The sequence below is a fragment of the Eufriesea mexicana genome, unplaced genomic scaffold, assembly GCF_001483705.2.
Source record: "Eufriesea mexicana isolate 0111107269 unplaced genomic scaffold, ASM148370v2 scaffold474474812, whole genome shotgun sequence".
Classification (NCBI taxonomy): Eukaryota; Metazoa; Arthropoda; class Insecta; order Hymenoptera; family Apidae; genus Eufriesea; species Eufriesea mexicana.
In genome coordinates this window covers 217902-232820 of record NW_016907966.1, presented here as the reverse complement: position 1 = coordinate 232820, position 14919 = coordinate 217902, and the positions used below count along the sequence as shown (strand labels likewise).

The 14919-nt window shown below is 26.2% G+C and overlaps 3 protein-coding genes across 4 annotated transcripts; 1 reads left to right on the top strand and 2 right to left on the bottom strand.

The window, feature by feature from the left end:
* Positions 1-99: 99 nt before the first annotated feature.
* Ythdf (YTH domain-containing family protein) lies at positions 100-3799 on the bottom strand. Its single transcript, XM_017902265.1, has 4 exons — positions 3456-3799; positions 3327-3354; positions 698-2409; positions 100-599 (listed from the first exon to the last, which is right to left on the bottom strand). The coding sequence occupies exons 1-4, from the start codon at positions 3489-3491 to the stop codon at positions 552-554; spliced, it is 1824 nt and encodes a 607-aa protein (XP_017757754.1). The 5' UTR covers positions 3492-3799; the 3' UTR covers positions 100-551.
* Positions 3800-5585: 1786 nt separating this feature from the next.
* On the bottom strand, positions 5586-7735 carry Tango11 (transport and golgi organization 11). Of its 2 annotated transcripts, none has more exons than XM_017902588.1 (5): positions 7679-7735; positions 6986-7122; positions 6751-6845; positions 6403-6551; positions 5586-5893 (listed from the first exon to the last, which is right to left on the bottom strand). In XM_017902588.1, exons 2-5 carry the CDS (start codon positions 7119-7121, stop codon positions 5683-5685), a joined length of 591 nt encoding a protein of 196 aa, XP_017758077.1. In that variant the 5' UTR covers position 7122; positions 7679-7735; the 3' UTR covers positions 5586-5682. The 2 variants fall into 2 exon arrangements, with proteins under 2 accessions (XP_017758077.1, XP_017758067.1); XM_017902578.1 differs by having other exon boundaries at positions 6986-7213; positions 7679-7721.
* A 223-nt stretch (positions 7736-7958) lies between these two features.
* Positions 7959-14347, top strand: DNApol-alpha180 (DNA polymerase alpha catalytic subunit). Its single transcript, XM_017901869.1, has 22 exons — positions 7959-7974; positions 8275-8466; positions 8578-8887; positions 8966-9272; positions 9336-9749; positions 9865-10230; positions 10319-10523; positions 10601-10869; positions 10936-11052; positions 11121-11304; positions 11374-11505; positions 11625-11800; positions 11894-12134; positions 12205-12344; positions 12415-12620; positions 12703-12964; positions 13054-13228; positions 13309-13475; positions 13548-13796; positions 13866-13941; positions 14025-14231; positions 14334-14347. Exons 1-22 carry the CDS (start codon positions 7959-7961, stop codon positions 14345-14347), a joined length of 4425 nt encoding a protein of 1474 aa, XP_017757358.1.
* The last annotated feature ends 572 nt before the right edge of the window (positions 14348-14919 follow it).

Here is a 14919-nt window from a genome sequence, read left to right as displayed (position 1 = left end):
AGGTGAGTCCTTTCAGCCACAGGCACCAGGTTATATGTCCATCAAAGTTTAAAATGGTAATTGATTTAAATGACACTTGCTTACAATATTGTTCTCGCATAGATTTTTTTCATTATCAACAAAAGTTTAAGCATTTTACAAGGGTTAGTCCACATATTACAGTTTTTTCTTCTGTTCCATATTTTTTTTTTCTTTCATTTTTAATTTGTACGTTTAAGAAACACCTTTCGATGAATAGCACGCAACACCACACTATATGCTTACAATTGTCAGCAAGGTTACCCAATATCCCTTGAAATTGAATATGTTCCTCTTCATAGTAGTTATGATTAGATAATATTTATGATGTCGACGCGACGCTAATTATCATACAAGTTGATTATTTAACAGAAGAAAATAGTCTCAATGATGACAGTTTTGTCACAGGAATTAGAAGCCTTTTGTGTATCCAAGAAAGCAAAGGTAAGTAGTAAGACGATAATTAGTCGTAGCGTGCTTTCTTTACGATGATTACTATTATGAACAGTATTATATTCTTGTTGTATCCACCGCTACTGGCGTGAACCTCCTCTGCCTCTACTACGACCACCATCCCGGTCCTATAATAAATGACAAATATATTATCAATTGGAATGAATTTTATCTCAATTAGTTTTTAATTTTCTTTAATTTATTATATCGTAATATTATTGCTTACTTTACGTTGATGATGTAAATGCGATTGATGAGGATGATGATCCCTTGACAAATCTGAATGTCCTCTATTTCTATGATTGGAAGAATGATGATGTTGAATTACATTTGATGGGGCTTTACGTTGATCTTCTTCTGCTTGTTTACGCTCATAATGTCCAAAGTCATCAAAAATACTAGTTGAATGCCGATAAGTATGTAATATACGTAGCACTGTCACGCCTTTTGCATGAGGGACTTCTTGTGCATCCCTTGAATTAGTCACTGGTTTATTCTCATTGTTCTCTAGTCTAATGTGACGAAGTTGCACATTAGGAACATCTTTGACATAAATCCAACGTACACGAAATTGGCCTTTCCATTTATCTTGAGACCATACAGAGCTGTTGCTCTTATAATCAACAGGTGACACCATTTGTGCCATACCACAAAAGTGGCCAGATCCATTGACAGAAAAGAACAAGTATAAAGGAGCACCCTCACGGCTGGCTTCTTTATATGCTTGATCCAATCTTTTATTACCATGTTCAGTACTACACCAAATTTCATATTTAATGGATCTATGAATATCATCTTCAGAATAAGATTTGATTACAAAAAACCTAGCTCCAGGAGCAGTTTCATCAAATTCTACAGGGTTATAATCATTTTTCACTTTTAGCTCATCTAAAACAGGGTGTGATTGTGATTGTGTAATTTGTTGTTGCTGTGGCTGTAGTTGCTGCTGCTGCTGTTGCTGCTGCTGCTGTTGTTGTTGCTGCTGCTGTTGTTGTTGTTGTTGTTGCTGCTGCTGCTGTTGTTGTTGTTGATGTTGATGATGTTGTTGTGGAGGCATGTGAATCTGCGATTGTGGAGGTGATGGAGGTGTTGTAGGTTGTCTATTCCAACATGGTGGAGGAGGAGGAGGTCTTTGTCTTTGAGCCAATGGTGGAGGTGGTGGAACAGGAGGTTGTAGTTGTGGTGGTGGTGGTGCTGTCGGTGGAGGTGCAGAAGATTTACCTTCACCCCATGTTCCAATATCCATATTATGCTTTCCTGGCACAATAGGTGGTGGTGGCATTCCAGCCTTTTTTTTCATTCCTTGAGAAGATGAAAGTGGAGGAACTGGCTTTGCAGGTTGACTTGCAACACTGGCCCATGTTATTTTTCTAGGTTCCTTTGTTTCTGGTTTTATTGGTTGATTAGATAAAGTTTGTTGATCTTGACGTGGAACTTCTCCACTCCCTAGTGATAAGCCTTGCACACTTTGTTCAATAGTCTTAATTTCTGCATTACTAGGTGTTGGGTAATTTTCATTTCCACGTGGAGCCTGATAATAATCTTCATAACGTGTTTTTCTTGGAGTGCCCCATGCACTAAAATCACCATTTCCATGAAAATAATTAAAAGCAGGCTGACCAAATGTACTAAAACCACCTCCTGCGCTAGCAGAAAACATTCCATCCATGCCATATGCATCGTGACCTATTTGACCTCCATACCCAGAAAGAAATGCAACAGGATCTGTTCCATTTGACCAAGTACCATCCCCAGCACCAAATGCTTGATAAGGGAATGAAGTACCTGTATAGTAAGGACTATATGGGTCACCAGTTCCAATTGGATAACTAGAATGATGTGTACTGTTGCCTCCTCTCCATGAATCAAATCCAGTATCTTCTCCACCAGCATGTTCTGTCTGTTGTTGTTGCTGGTGTTCTTTAGGACCATTGCTCACTATTAACATAAAATATTATCTTATTAATATATGGATCAAATTCACTATTGTAAAATAATCTAAATTAATTTTCAAACAATATAATTTAAAAAATAATATTTAATTCAAATAAACTATGTTAATATGTAGTTAATAAGACTATTTACATCTAATAATTAAATATTATTAATCAAATAATGTATTAAAATAAAATATTTTTATAATTTTATAATTTTAATGTAATTCAAAAGTTATATATTCTTAATTTACTCTTACTTTATAGAAAGTATTATTAAATAGTTGTTATGAACAATATATAGTAATAATTTTTAAAAATACATATAATTATGCTTAATTTTTATTTAATTTTATTTGATTTTACGATTAATTTACACCCTTTCATTCCTTTATCAATTTAGTAATTATGCATAAATAATTTTTAATTTCAATTTTTAATTAAATTATGTAATATTTTTAATAATTTTACTTATTGTATGACGTCGTCGATATATGAACATATTGATTTCCATAATTTCTTTAAATATTTAATATTAACTGTAACATATAAGAAAATGCAAATTTTTATTTATTTAACAAATAATGAAAAATAATTCTTTTTAAAACGCAACATATTCGAAATATACTAAAGCTACAGATAGGTTAATGCACTATGTATGTATACCTATATAGAGATCCGCTAAAAATATAGATAACATTTTGTGTTAGTTAAAAAAATACATACATCAACTTACCATGACTTTAAAATACATTTGTAGAATTGCACATAATAAGTATAAATTTAAAGTAATTATATTTTAGTAGATAAAAAATTTACGAACTCATGTAGCAATTTTTATAGTGAACAGTTCATGTTTTCTTAGAAATTGCATTACCAAAGAAAATATTTAGGAAATTGTATGAGAACACGAAGTCTCACCTTGACTGTTGGTTTGTCCTTTCATCCGCTGCATTCCGTTGCATGGAAAAATATACAAAATTTAGAATGGCTGTCTTCAGTGAAAGGTATCTGCAGTATAGCAGTGTGGTAGCAAGTCAACACACTGACCTGATTTGAAACAGCACCTGCCAATCCAGTTGACATAACCTGTCACACACTTTGTCTGCCCTTCACAGACGCCAAATAGACGGCTGTGCCTTAATAAAATGAAGTTTTCAAACGCAATACCACAATTACATACAACAGCGTTATACCACTTAAGTACGCGGACACTTCTTTCTGAGGAGAAGTCTTCAACTTTGAAATTCGCAAAACCTGAGACCTCCGCGTATTTTCCCGGAATGTCTTACCGCGAGAGAGTCTCAGGAATCCTTTTTTGTTACACTTCAAGACAGGTAAATTTGCACAAAATTCTCAACTCCGAATAATAACTTCGTGACGTGCACTGACCTCTCGTATGTATTAACAGATTGTCTAACATTCGCAACGATAAGGTCCCTATATGATTATTTTGTTAAACGTGTTTTCCTACAGTATAGTAAGATTGGACTATAAATTGAATAAAAAATATTTCTTTATAATATCATTATATGTAGCTTTTAGATTTATTATTATTTAGTATTGATATTTTTTCTTGTATCATAATATAAATATCTTGTCTATATTAATATTTACTAGCTTCTTCAATGATTAGAGCTAGAGAATCAATGTTGAGAATGGTCCTGTTTAACGGATATAGTTTATACACATTGTGTAATGTAGTGTTAATTTTTACAGTGTAATATATGTTACTATATTATAATTTGAAAACTGATACATAGATTAGAATAAATTTATTAATTTCTATAATAATTATATTATTATATTTAATTTATTGATGTAATAGAAATGATATAGAAATTTAATTTCTATTTTGTTATATCTAGTACAAAAATAATAAATCCTTAATCTATTTGAATAAAAATATAATCACGACAATCTTAATTATACAAATAATAAAATGAAATTCCTAATAAAATCAACAAAAAATTGCCTGATTTATTAACAAATTTAATTTAAGTTATATTTAACAATTTATGTTCAAACGTAAAATTTAATATTGTACATGTTAAGTTAAGCATAACAGTGTATGATTATAATTGAGCTTAGTATCTAATAATCTATTTTTAATAACCAATGATGTAGTGAACAAGACATAAATATTATAAGATATAAAAATAGAAACAAAACATTTTCTAATGAAAAAGTAGTAAATAATAAATCTTTGTTTCTACATTTATTGCTTAATAACTTCATTTATGTTCTGCATATCTAAATTCATAGAGGTAATTTTGTACACAATCTATTCATTGCATATATTCAATTATTTCATTACTATGTACTAAATTGTTATTATTAAATAAAATCGACAAATTATTGATGCAATCTTATTTATTGTTTATGTATAACACAGAAAAATGATTATTAAATTAATAATAATAATAAATGAGAAATATTGTATATTCATTATTTGTTTCTCTTAATATATACAATATTTCTTAACATATTATTTGTGATACATAAATGTACAATGAATATTATGGCCACCAAAAACTTTTCAAAATTAGAATTACTCTAAATATTCATAATAGTCAATTTTAATAATTTTGTTATTGCGTTACTTTAATATAATAATTTTAGTTACGCATAATTTAAAAAAGTAAATGAAGAAAAAGAAATCAAATTTAATTTCAATTTCAATACCTAGAATTTCATAACACTAGTTTACTTAATCTTATAAATTTATAATTATCTATCATATACTGCATTTATGTCTAATATTTCTGTTTTCAGTTTATTATTATTAAACAATTACATTTGTGTAAAATGGATTATTTAATAGATCACTAACATAAATATAAAAAAATTCATGTTCTGCTTATTTGATAATGCAATGTACTTTTTACAAACATACTTAAATGTTTAAATTCGATTATTTTAAAAAAATTAGTATCGTATACATTCAATTCTTATATCTATTAAGTAAGGTAGAGTTTTAATTCATTTTAAACAATAAGAAATATATAAGTATAACAAATGTCAGGTTTTATAAGTTAGATATTTAAAACTTTAATTATAATATTTTCATGCAAATATTGAAAGCAATTTAGTCTTGAATATATACGATACATCTAATTAGAATATTTTGTAATTTCATATACTCAGAATAGAGTCTTTGGTTATAAATTTTTTCTTGGAGCAAGGCAGACTCTTATAAAACATCTCGTACTTATATGGAATAACAGCACCATTTTTCACACAAGATGCAAATCTTTTATATTTTCTTAACACAAACTCAGTTTCTTCTTAACCATGAAAAAGCTTTAAGGATTAAGTACGTTAATGTTAACGCATATACAATTTTTTCTCTTTGTTGACGTTGCAACATTTCAAGCTCAATAGCCATAACTCGACGATTTAATTTCCCTACCTGTCGACGTAAATGTTGTATCTCTTCACTAGGTGGAAGAGAAACATTAAGCGCGCTATATGAAGGTGTATGTTCTCTAGAAAAAAGATTGCTTTTTAGGAAAGATCACACATGAGATGGACCAATAACTTTGTTTATCTTATCTGCTATTCAGTAATTTGACGATTGTAATATTACGTTATTGCAAATGAATGCCATTTCAAATATACTATATAATTTAATTGAAGCATAATAATATACAGTATTATTATTTTATATTATAATATGACATTTGTTTTACTCTTTTATTTTATGTCAATTAAGCTTGTATTATAGATTGAAATTGTTTAAACTTCCTTATTTAATAAAAAATGTTAAAAAGAAATAAAGGTGATTTTAAAAACCTATGAAAATTCTTCACCCAAAGAAGGAAAATATTGGTACTAACATATTATAGATAATATGCATGTTTTTGTATCATAATATCTATATCATATGACTTTTCATATTTCCATACTTTTAATAATAACACATAATTTAAGTAATCAAAGCTATTGGCCTATCCAGTATAAATAGCTTTATATAGATTAGGAAATAAGTTATTACTTAGCATGCCTAACTATTTGTGCTTCTGCAGAATATTGTCCACATGATTGGGAAGAAAAATCCTTAGTTTCAGTTAAATATGAATTTGATTCTTCTTCATCAACTGTTGGAAAATAATGGTTATCCAGTGTCAAAACCCTTGGCGGAGTCTACCAATATAATAAAAAAATTTAAATACTTATCACTCCTTAAATAACTATACATCTATCTCTAATATAAGAACATGTTAAACCTTATATAATATTACTATTAATTATATAATATAAGGCATTATTCAATAAAATTAAATTCAAGTATAATTTTTTTTAAGTACATATTTTAGTGCACTTGAAAACTTAAAATATTTACCTGTACCCTAACTATGCCTGGTTCAGGTGGTAAAACAGCATTTTCTAATGTAATTTCTCTTGGTGGTGCTCTTGTTCCAATGTGTTGTTCATGTCCTATATTCATTTATATTTAGTGTTTAGTGTTTTGTTTCATTTATTTATAATTAGTAATTTTATAAACTATGTTTTATATAAAAAAAATAACTTTGTTATATAAAAATTGATGCACGAATGTTAAAAAATTATATATTTACCAACAACTAAGATTCTGTCTGGGACATGCATTTCAAATTTTTCTCCTGTAATTTCATTCCATCGAGAACCATTTGTATTACCTATTTCTTCATCTGTGTAATCTCCACTTACTCGAATACTCTTGGGAACACGCATCCTTTTGTTAATGTCCAAAGTAAAATTTGGGTCATAAAAATTGTCAGCTTCTCCATTAAAAACAGTGGGACTATATGTTTTTGACATTATAACTAAAATAATTAAAAATAAAATGCAGAATTCTTGTATTTTTCACTATATTATATATTTTATTTTATTGTTTTTGAAATATTATTTAAAAGTATAAACGATATAAATATGATAGAATTAAATTAAAAATAAAATGTAACCTTACTTTTTTATCTTATTTAATTATATTTATTAATTAGTAACAAATAAAATAGCCTGATAAATATTAACAAATACAATATATAATAACATAAACAATAATAAATTAATAATAAAGAATAATAAATTACATGTGTTTTATCATTTTAAGGTAGAGTACAGTATAGTAAGAGAATATAATGACGACCTAAAAAAATGTACAATTTATACCTTGTGTAACAATAATAAAATTAAATTAAATGTATGTTATGAATTATCTATTAATTAATTATATTATAATAGATTATTACGTGTATGGAAAACACTTAAATTAAAATTTGATTCATTACCTTTCTGCGATTTTTTAATCGTTGAACCAAACTCTTTACACGAAGTTGGTAATGTATGTTATGTAGAAATTTACTACAATGTACCAATCGAGAATAATCGATAACTAGAAATGTATCGATTTTACTAAAACTCCCGTTGAAATTACTAAATATTTCTGCCATTAAAACTTCAGTCAAGTGTTTTCATTTTTCTTCTTACGCAAATTCCTTCTATTTTATTTTTTTCAAACATTAATTATAATATTTTATAATTTAATTTAAGAATTAATTTTAGAAAAATATGAGTAACACGCAATGTAAGTATCTTTAGTCATAAATTTTCTATTATAACTTACATTTTTAAAGTATTCTCTAAAAAATTATATACTTATTTAACAATATTTAATTTTGTTAATATTTCATTCCTTTTTTATTTAATCACTAATCAAGTTTAAATACCTTGTTTTATTTACAAATGTTTGTTAAATATAATTAATTCATTATTGTAGAATATTTTTATAAATATTAAAATTAAAAATTTTCAATAAAATTTTATATAAAATTTGAAGCTATAAAACAAAATTATAAATATTGAATTTTATTACTTGTACATTTAGTAGGTAGAACTAAACGCCAAAAACTTGATAAAACTGGACGTCTGTCAGCATTAGAAAAATTAAAACAATTAAAAGGTAGTAAACATAAATATGAAATTAATACATTGGAAAATGTTTATGAAGAAGTCGATGAAAAAGAATATACTAAAACTGTGATAGAAAGACAAAATGATGATTGGATTATTAATGATGGTAACTAATTAATAGATTTTAAAAAATATCATTGTAATTATATATATAACAAATTAACCTTTTATTTTCGTTAAAAATAAAAAGATATAAAATAATTATTTGTTACAAAAGGAGAAAGTGGTTATATTGAAGATGGTCGAGAAATTTTTGATGATGATTTGGATGATAAAAGTATACAAAAAGCAAGAAAAGATAAAAACATGGGTCCTAGAAAAAATAAAAGAGATAATATTAAAAAGAAGGGAAGTATTCAAAACTTAATAATGAATATGCCTTCTAAAAAGCAAATTGATGCTGAATTGAATGATGATAATATTTTGGGAGATTTAATGTCTGAATTAAAGAAAGATGATAGCCTAGAAATATCAAAATCAAGAACTGTTAAAAATAAATTTTGTACCTCATCCAGAATAAATGAAACGTAATTTATTTTATTATATATTTAATATTTGTATTTTAATATATCTGGTATTACTTTTATAATAAATTATAATTTTAGAAATACTCATGCAGAAATTGGATCACAGTCAATTTCAGAATCTGAAAAAATGCAATATCATGATAATAATGTAATAATGTTTGACAAACCAAAGAAAGTAAATATCCATAAACAAGAAGAATTAATTTGTCAATTAGAAAATATTACTTCAGATCAAAATAATAGTCAAATAATAATAGATAATGAAGACACTGATACTTCAAGAAATACAATATTGAGTATACAATTGAAACAAGATATTAAAGAAACAAGTAATAGTCAAATAATTGAAACAGAAAGTGAAGATCTTAGTCAGTTTATTGGAGATGTAAGTTTCTTCACTCAATAATATTTTGAAAATAAAATTTAAGCTATATTGCATTTATTACAGTTCTGCACAGACTTTGAAAATAACAGTACTGATCCTAGCAAAAAATTATCACCTATTAATAAGGAAAATGGAAACAACAAATTAAGTATTCAGATGAAAAATAAAGATATTGGGGATGAAAATTTTGATCTAGAAAATTTGAATAAAGTATTAGATGTTGAATTTAAAACACAAAAATCAAATATTGTACTACCTATTGATACTACAGAACTACCTTTACCACTTGTAACTAATGCAAACAAAGAAGAAGTATTTAGATTTTACTGGTGGGATGCATATGAAGATCCATATAAACAACCTGGAGTTGTATATTTATTTGGAAAAGTTTTTGTTCCCTCTATAAAAGAATACTGTTCTTGCTGTTTAACAGTAAAAAATATTCCAAGAAGAATTTATCTTCTTCCTAGAGTATTTGTATGTATTTTATACAAATATATTTTAAGTTTCAATATATTATTTATTATTAATAAGAATTATTAACAATTTTTCTTTTATTTTAATAATGTAATTATAATAATGCAAATTTTAGATAAAAACATCTTCTAAAGAAAATGGCGAAGAACAATTAAATACAATAGAAAATGTTTATAAAGAATTTAATCAATTTGCGAACAAATTAGGAATAAAAGAATTTCGTAGTAGTAAAGTTACGAAGTATTATGCTTTTGAACAAGAAGGTACTCCAGCCTCATCTGAGTATTTGGAAGTAAGATATTCTGCACATTATCCAGCTGTACCTCCTGATTATTCTGGGCCATCAATAGAACGTGTCTTTGGAACAACAGTAAATTCTTTAGAGTTACTTCTAATTGAAAGAAATATTAAAGGACCATGTTGGCTAGATATTAAATGTCCCCTTCCTACTGGTATACAAACCAGTTGGTGCAAAATAAAGGTATAACAGTTTCGTTTATTATTCGAGTTTATTATTAGTATGTATTAATAATTATAAGTAATTATTAATATATTACATACTTAAATAGGTAAATTGTATGAAGATGGAAAATATATCTGTTGTTTCTGAGTCTCAAACATTACCACCATTAGTACTAGCAACACTAAATGTACGAACATCTTTAAATTTTAAATTACAACAAAATGAAATAGTTATGGTTGCAATACTTATACATCATAAATATCACATTGATAGAGATCCACCAAGGCCACCATTTCAACGCCATATTTGTTGTATGTTAATTTATTAAAATTGATATATCAACTTTGTATTTTCAATATTTAATATATTCTCATATTCTTTTACATAGTAATCACACATCCACGTGATACATGTTGGCCAAGACAAGCACGAGAAATGCTTTCAAACATTTCATATACAGAAGCAATCAAATTTGAAACAGAAACAGATTTGCTCGAAAAATTATTAGAAATCATAAATTCTGTTGATCCAGATTTATTGATTGGCTATGATTGTAGCTTTCAATTTGATATTTTAATGCATAGAATGATTACTTTAAAAGTTTCAAATTGGAGTAGACTTGGAAGGTTAAGACGTTCAGTACCTCCTCTAATAAGGGTAAGAAATGTATATATATTTAGAGGTACAGCATTGTAACTAAAGAAATAAAAAAATATATTTTAGGGAAAAATAAATTTAAATCAAGTATTTGCTGGTAGACCTATCTGTGATATACAAGTTTCAGCTAAAGAATTAAATCTTAAAGTCAGAAGTTACGATTTGCAATCTCTTTGTGTAGCGGTAAATATTAACTAATTATTTGTATAATTTTATATAACAAAAGAGAGAGATCATAATTTTTTTAACAGGTATTGAAGAAAAAAGAAAATGAATGCAAAGAAATAAAACCTGGTGAATGTACATCATTTTATAATACATCAAACAAACTAGATAATTTAATTAAAATAACATTAACAGAGGCACTATATATTTTGTCAATTGTTTTTGATCTCAATGTCCTTCCACTTGCTTTACAAATTACTTGTATTGCTGGTAAGATTATATTTATATTTCAAGTAATATAAACTTTCTTATTAATATATATTTATCTTATTTATCCAGGAAATGTTATATCGAGAACGCTAACAGCAGGACGTGCAGAAAGAAATGAATATTTATTATTGCATGCATTTCATTTGAAACATTACATAACACCTGATAAACGTATAGTGAAGAAAGGAAAAAATAATGAAGGTGATAGTACATTTTTTAAACATATGTATGATTATGACTTTGCAATATTTTGACATATTCTTGATTTGTAATATTCATTCCAAATTTATTCACTTGTATTAATATTATCTTATATATAGAAAACACTACTAGAAAAAAAGCAGCTTATGCTGGTGGTTTGGTTCTTGAACCAAAAAAAGGATTTTATGATAAACTTATATTATTAATGGATTTTAATTCTTTATATCCTAGTATAATTCAAGAATATAATTTATGTTTTACTACTGTGCCTGGGGCTGCATATGCTGATTGTGGGGTATTTATTTGTTATCATAAATTGACCAATAAAATAAGTATAATAAAATAAACTAATAAGTACATTATTTGATTTATAAATTTGTGTATACAGGATTTGTCAGTTCCAGAGCCAAATTTAGAATTTGGAATAATTCCAACAGAAATTCGCAAATTAGTTGAAAGTAGAATAGAAGTAAAAAAATTGATGAAAGGAGCAAATATTTCACCTGAATTGAAGATGCAATATAATGTTAGACAGCTGGCTTTAAAACTTACAGCAAATTCTATGTATGGTTGTTTGGGTGCAACTCATTGTAGATTTTATGCTAAAGGACTTGCCGCCTTGGTTACAGGTAAGGCAAAATAAAGCATAAATAGAAATTATTTTTAAATATATGTATAAAGTATTAAATATTGTTATAGCAAAAGGTCGAGAAATTTTACAACATACAAAGAGTCTTGTTGAAAAATTGAATTATGAAGTTATATATGGCGACACGGATTCTATAATGATAAATACGAATTTATTAGATTACGAGGAAGTTTTTTGTGTTGGTAGAAAGGTAAATATTACTAATAATTTTTTTATTTATTTTATGTCAGAGAAATGACAATAATAAAAATTATTTATAGATTAAACAAGAAGTTAATAAATTATATAAACGTGTGGAATTGGATATCGATGGTGTTTTTCGTTATTTATTGCTTCTACAGAAGAAAAAATATGCAGCAGTTGTAATGACAAAATTACCTAATGGGCAAATAGAATTGACACAAGAACATAAAGGCCTTGACATTGTGAGAAGAGATTGGTGCCAATTAGCTTGTGATATTGGAAAGTAAATAGAACATAAGTAGATTCTATTCTACTTAGAATCTATAATCATAAATAGTAATAATTATAACAATGTTTATTTTTAGAAAAATTTTGGATCAACTTCTTTCTGATCAGTCAGGTGATGATCGAATAGTACAAATTTTTGCTATACTACATGATATTGCACAAAATGTTCGAGAAAATCTAGTTTCCTTATCTTCTTTGGTTATTACAAAACAATTATCAAAAAATCCAAATGAATATCCAGATACTAAACAACCTCATGTACAAGTAGCTTTAAGATTAAACAAAGAAGGCGGTAGAATGTGGAAAGCTGGAGACACGGTTCCCTATATTATATGTAACGTTCGTATTTGTCAGTTTTACCAACCCTTAATATTTATATATTATGTTTATAAATATTATTAAATATATAGACATTTTTGTACATGTAGGATGGAACAGAAAAATCTGCAACTGAAAGAGCATATCATATTGATGAATATAAAAGGAGCGATTCTTTAAAAATAGATGTTAATTATTATTTATTGAGTCAAATTTTTCCAATTGTTTTACGAATTTGTGAACCGATTGAAGGAATTGATGACGTTTTGTTAGCTAAATATCTTGGTAAAATTTTAATCGCTGTTAATTATAGAATTCTATATACATTACTAAGTATGTATTATCAATAACTTATATTTGAATAGGTTTGGAAAATATTTATAAATCTAAGAGAATGATACATGAAGAATACAATGATATACCATTATTAATGAGTGAAGATAGATTTAGGTATTGTCTGCCTTTGAAATTTAATTGTAGAGACGAAAAATGTCGATCAGAAATTATACTTAAAAATGTTGTAACTGAAACAGTAAGTAATTATAGGAATCAGTTTTTCTTATGTATTTATTTGTTCATTTATTACATGTTAAAAAATTTCCAGCTTACTGGAAGTCAGTTGTCACTTGCTGCTTGTTCAAATCCAGACTGCAAAATTCAGCCATGGACATATATTAATACAATACAAAATACAATAATACTTACTGTACGAGAAGCAGTTAGCGACTATTATGACGGATGGTTAGAATGTGAAAGTCCGGTATGTAGTGATCAAACTCAAACACTGCCATTAGGATTTTATGAAGTACATCCAACTTGTAGGAAATGTAAAGATGGCAATTTACATAGAGTTGTAAGTGAAAAAGTTTATTATTGCTACCAAATATTTTAAATATATTAAAATGTAAAATATTATTTAAAGTTTACAGATACAAAACTTTATAATCAAATATGTTTTTATCTCTACCTTTTTGATGTGAGTCAATCAAAATATAAAAGCAAGTATTTACTTTTTTCTTTTTTTTAAAATAAAATTTTTAAAGAATGATGAATGACTAATTGTAAATGAATTTATTTTTAGATTTGTTATCTCAATATCCACAAGGAATGAGAGATGCATATGATTCATTAAAAGAAGCAGTAGAAAAATTATTAAGACGAAATGCATTTTCAATTGTATGTTTGGATACAATCTTTTTGAATATTGATGAGCAAATATATAATAATATATCAAATTTAGATACAGGTACTTTAGAGATATCAGATGGATCAGATGATGAAATAGTAAGTATATTAAAAAAAAGATGTTATTAATTTGTTACAATAATAACATAAAATAACAAATATTTATTACTGTTAACATGTAACAATTCTAATCTTTTTATTCCAGTGAACACAATTTGAGATAAAACATAGATTAGTTTTTATAATATTTTATCACATATGCTTCTATACTTTCCATATTTCAATGTCATTTTTGCATTTATATAAAATTCCAATCATTAAAAAAACTTGTAATATAACTATCTCTTTAAATATTTTTTATTTTTTGATACAAATAAAAAGCATGAAACATTAATATACTAATATAAAATAACTTATCATTTTTTATTTGTACTTATTACTTATAAATAAATTCATATAATATTAATAAAAGTAAAATAATTTCTAATGATTATAATTTTTCGATGTTTGTTATTTACATGAAATTATTGTATAAAAATTTATAATATACACTCTATAATTACATTATTAATGTTTACCTTAAGACCATTACAATTATATAGAGTATAGTTTAAAATAATTCTATATAACAATTTCACATATATTTTATTTAAAGTTTAAATTTTAGATTTTATGCATAAAAATGAATACTTAACAATAACTTATTTTCATGTATTTATATTAAAAATAAATAATTTGTTAGGATAAATTTGTAACTTATAACATTTTTTATTAAAAATATATAGTTTATT

Excerpts from the sequence above, each read along its gene's own strand:
- Tango11 (XM_017902578.1), bottom strand. The coding sequence starts at position 7,208 with ATGTCAAAAACATATAGTCCCACTGTTTTTAATGGAGAAGCTGACAAT. Across the intron at positions 6,846-6,985 it reads AGACAGAATCTTAGTTGTTG|GACATGAACAACACATTGGA; the intron begins GTAAATATATAA and ends AAATGAATATAG. Across the intron at positions 5,894-6,402 it reads CAAATAGTTAGGCATGCTAA|AGAACATACACCTTCATATA; the intron begins GTAATAACTTAT and ends TCTTTTTTCTAG.
- DNApol-alpha180 (XM_017901869.1), top strand. Across the intron at positions 11,305-11,373 it reads ACAAATTACTTGTATTGCTG|GAAATGTTATATCGAGAACG; the intron begins GTAAGATTATAT and ends TTATTTATCCAG. Across the intron at positions 12,135-12,204 it reads ACTTGCCGCCTTGGTTACAG|CAAAAGGTCGAGAAATTTTA; the intron begins GTAAGGCAAAAT and ends ATATTGTTATAG.
- Ythdf (XM_017902265.1), bottom strand. The coding sequence starts at position 3,491 with ATGTCAACTGGATTGGCAGGTGCTGTTTCAAATCAG. Across the intron at positions 3,355-3,455 it reads CAGGTGCTGTTTCAAATCAG|CGGATGAAAGGACAAACCAA; the intron begins GTCAGTGTGTTG and ends AACGGAATGCAG. Across the intron at positions 2,410-3,326 it reads AGGACAAACCAACAGTCAAG|TGAGCAATGGTCCTAAAGAA; the intron begins GTGAGACTTCGT and ends TTATGTTAATAG.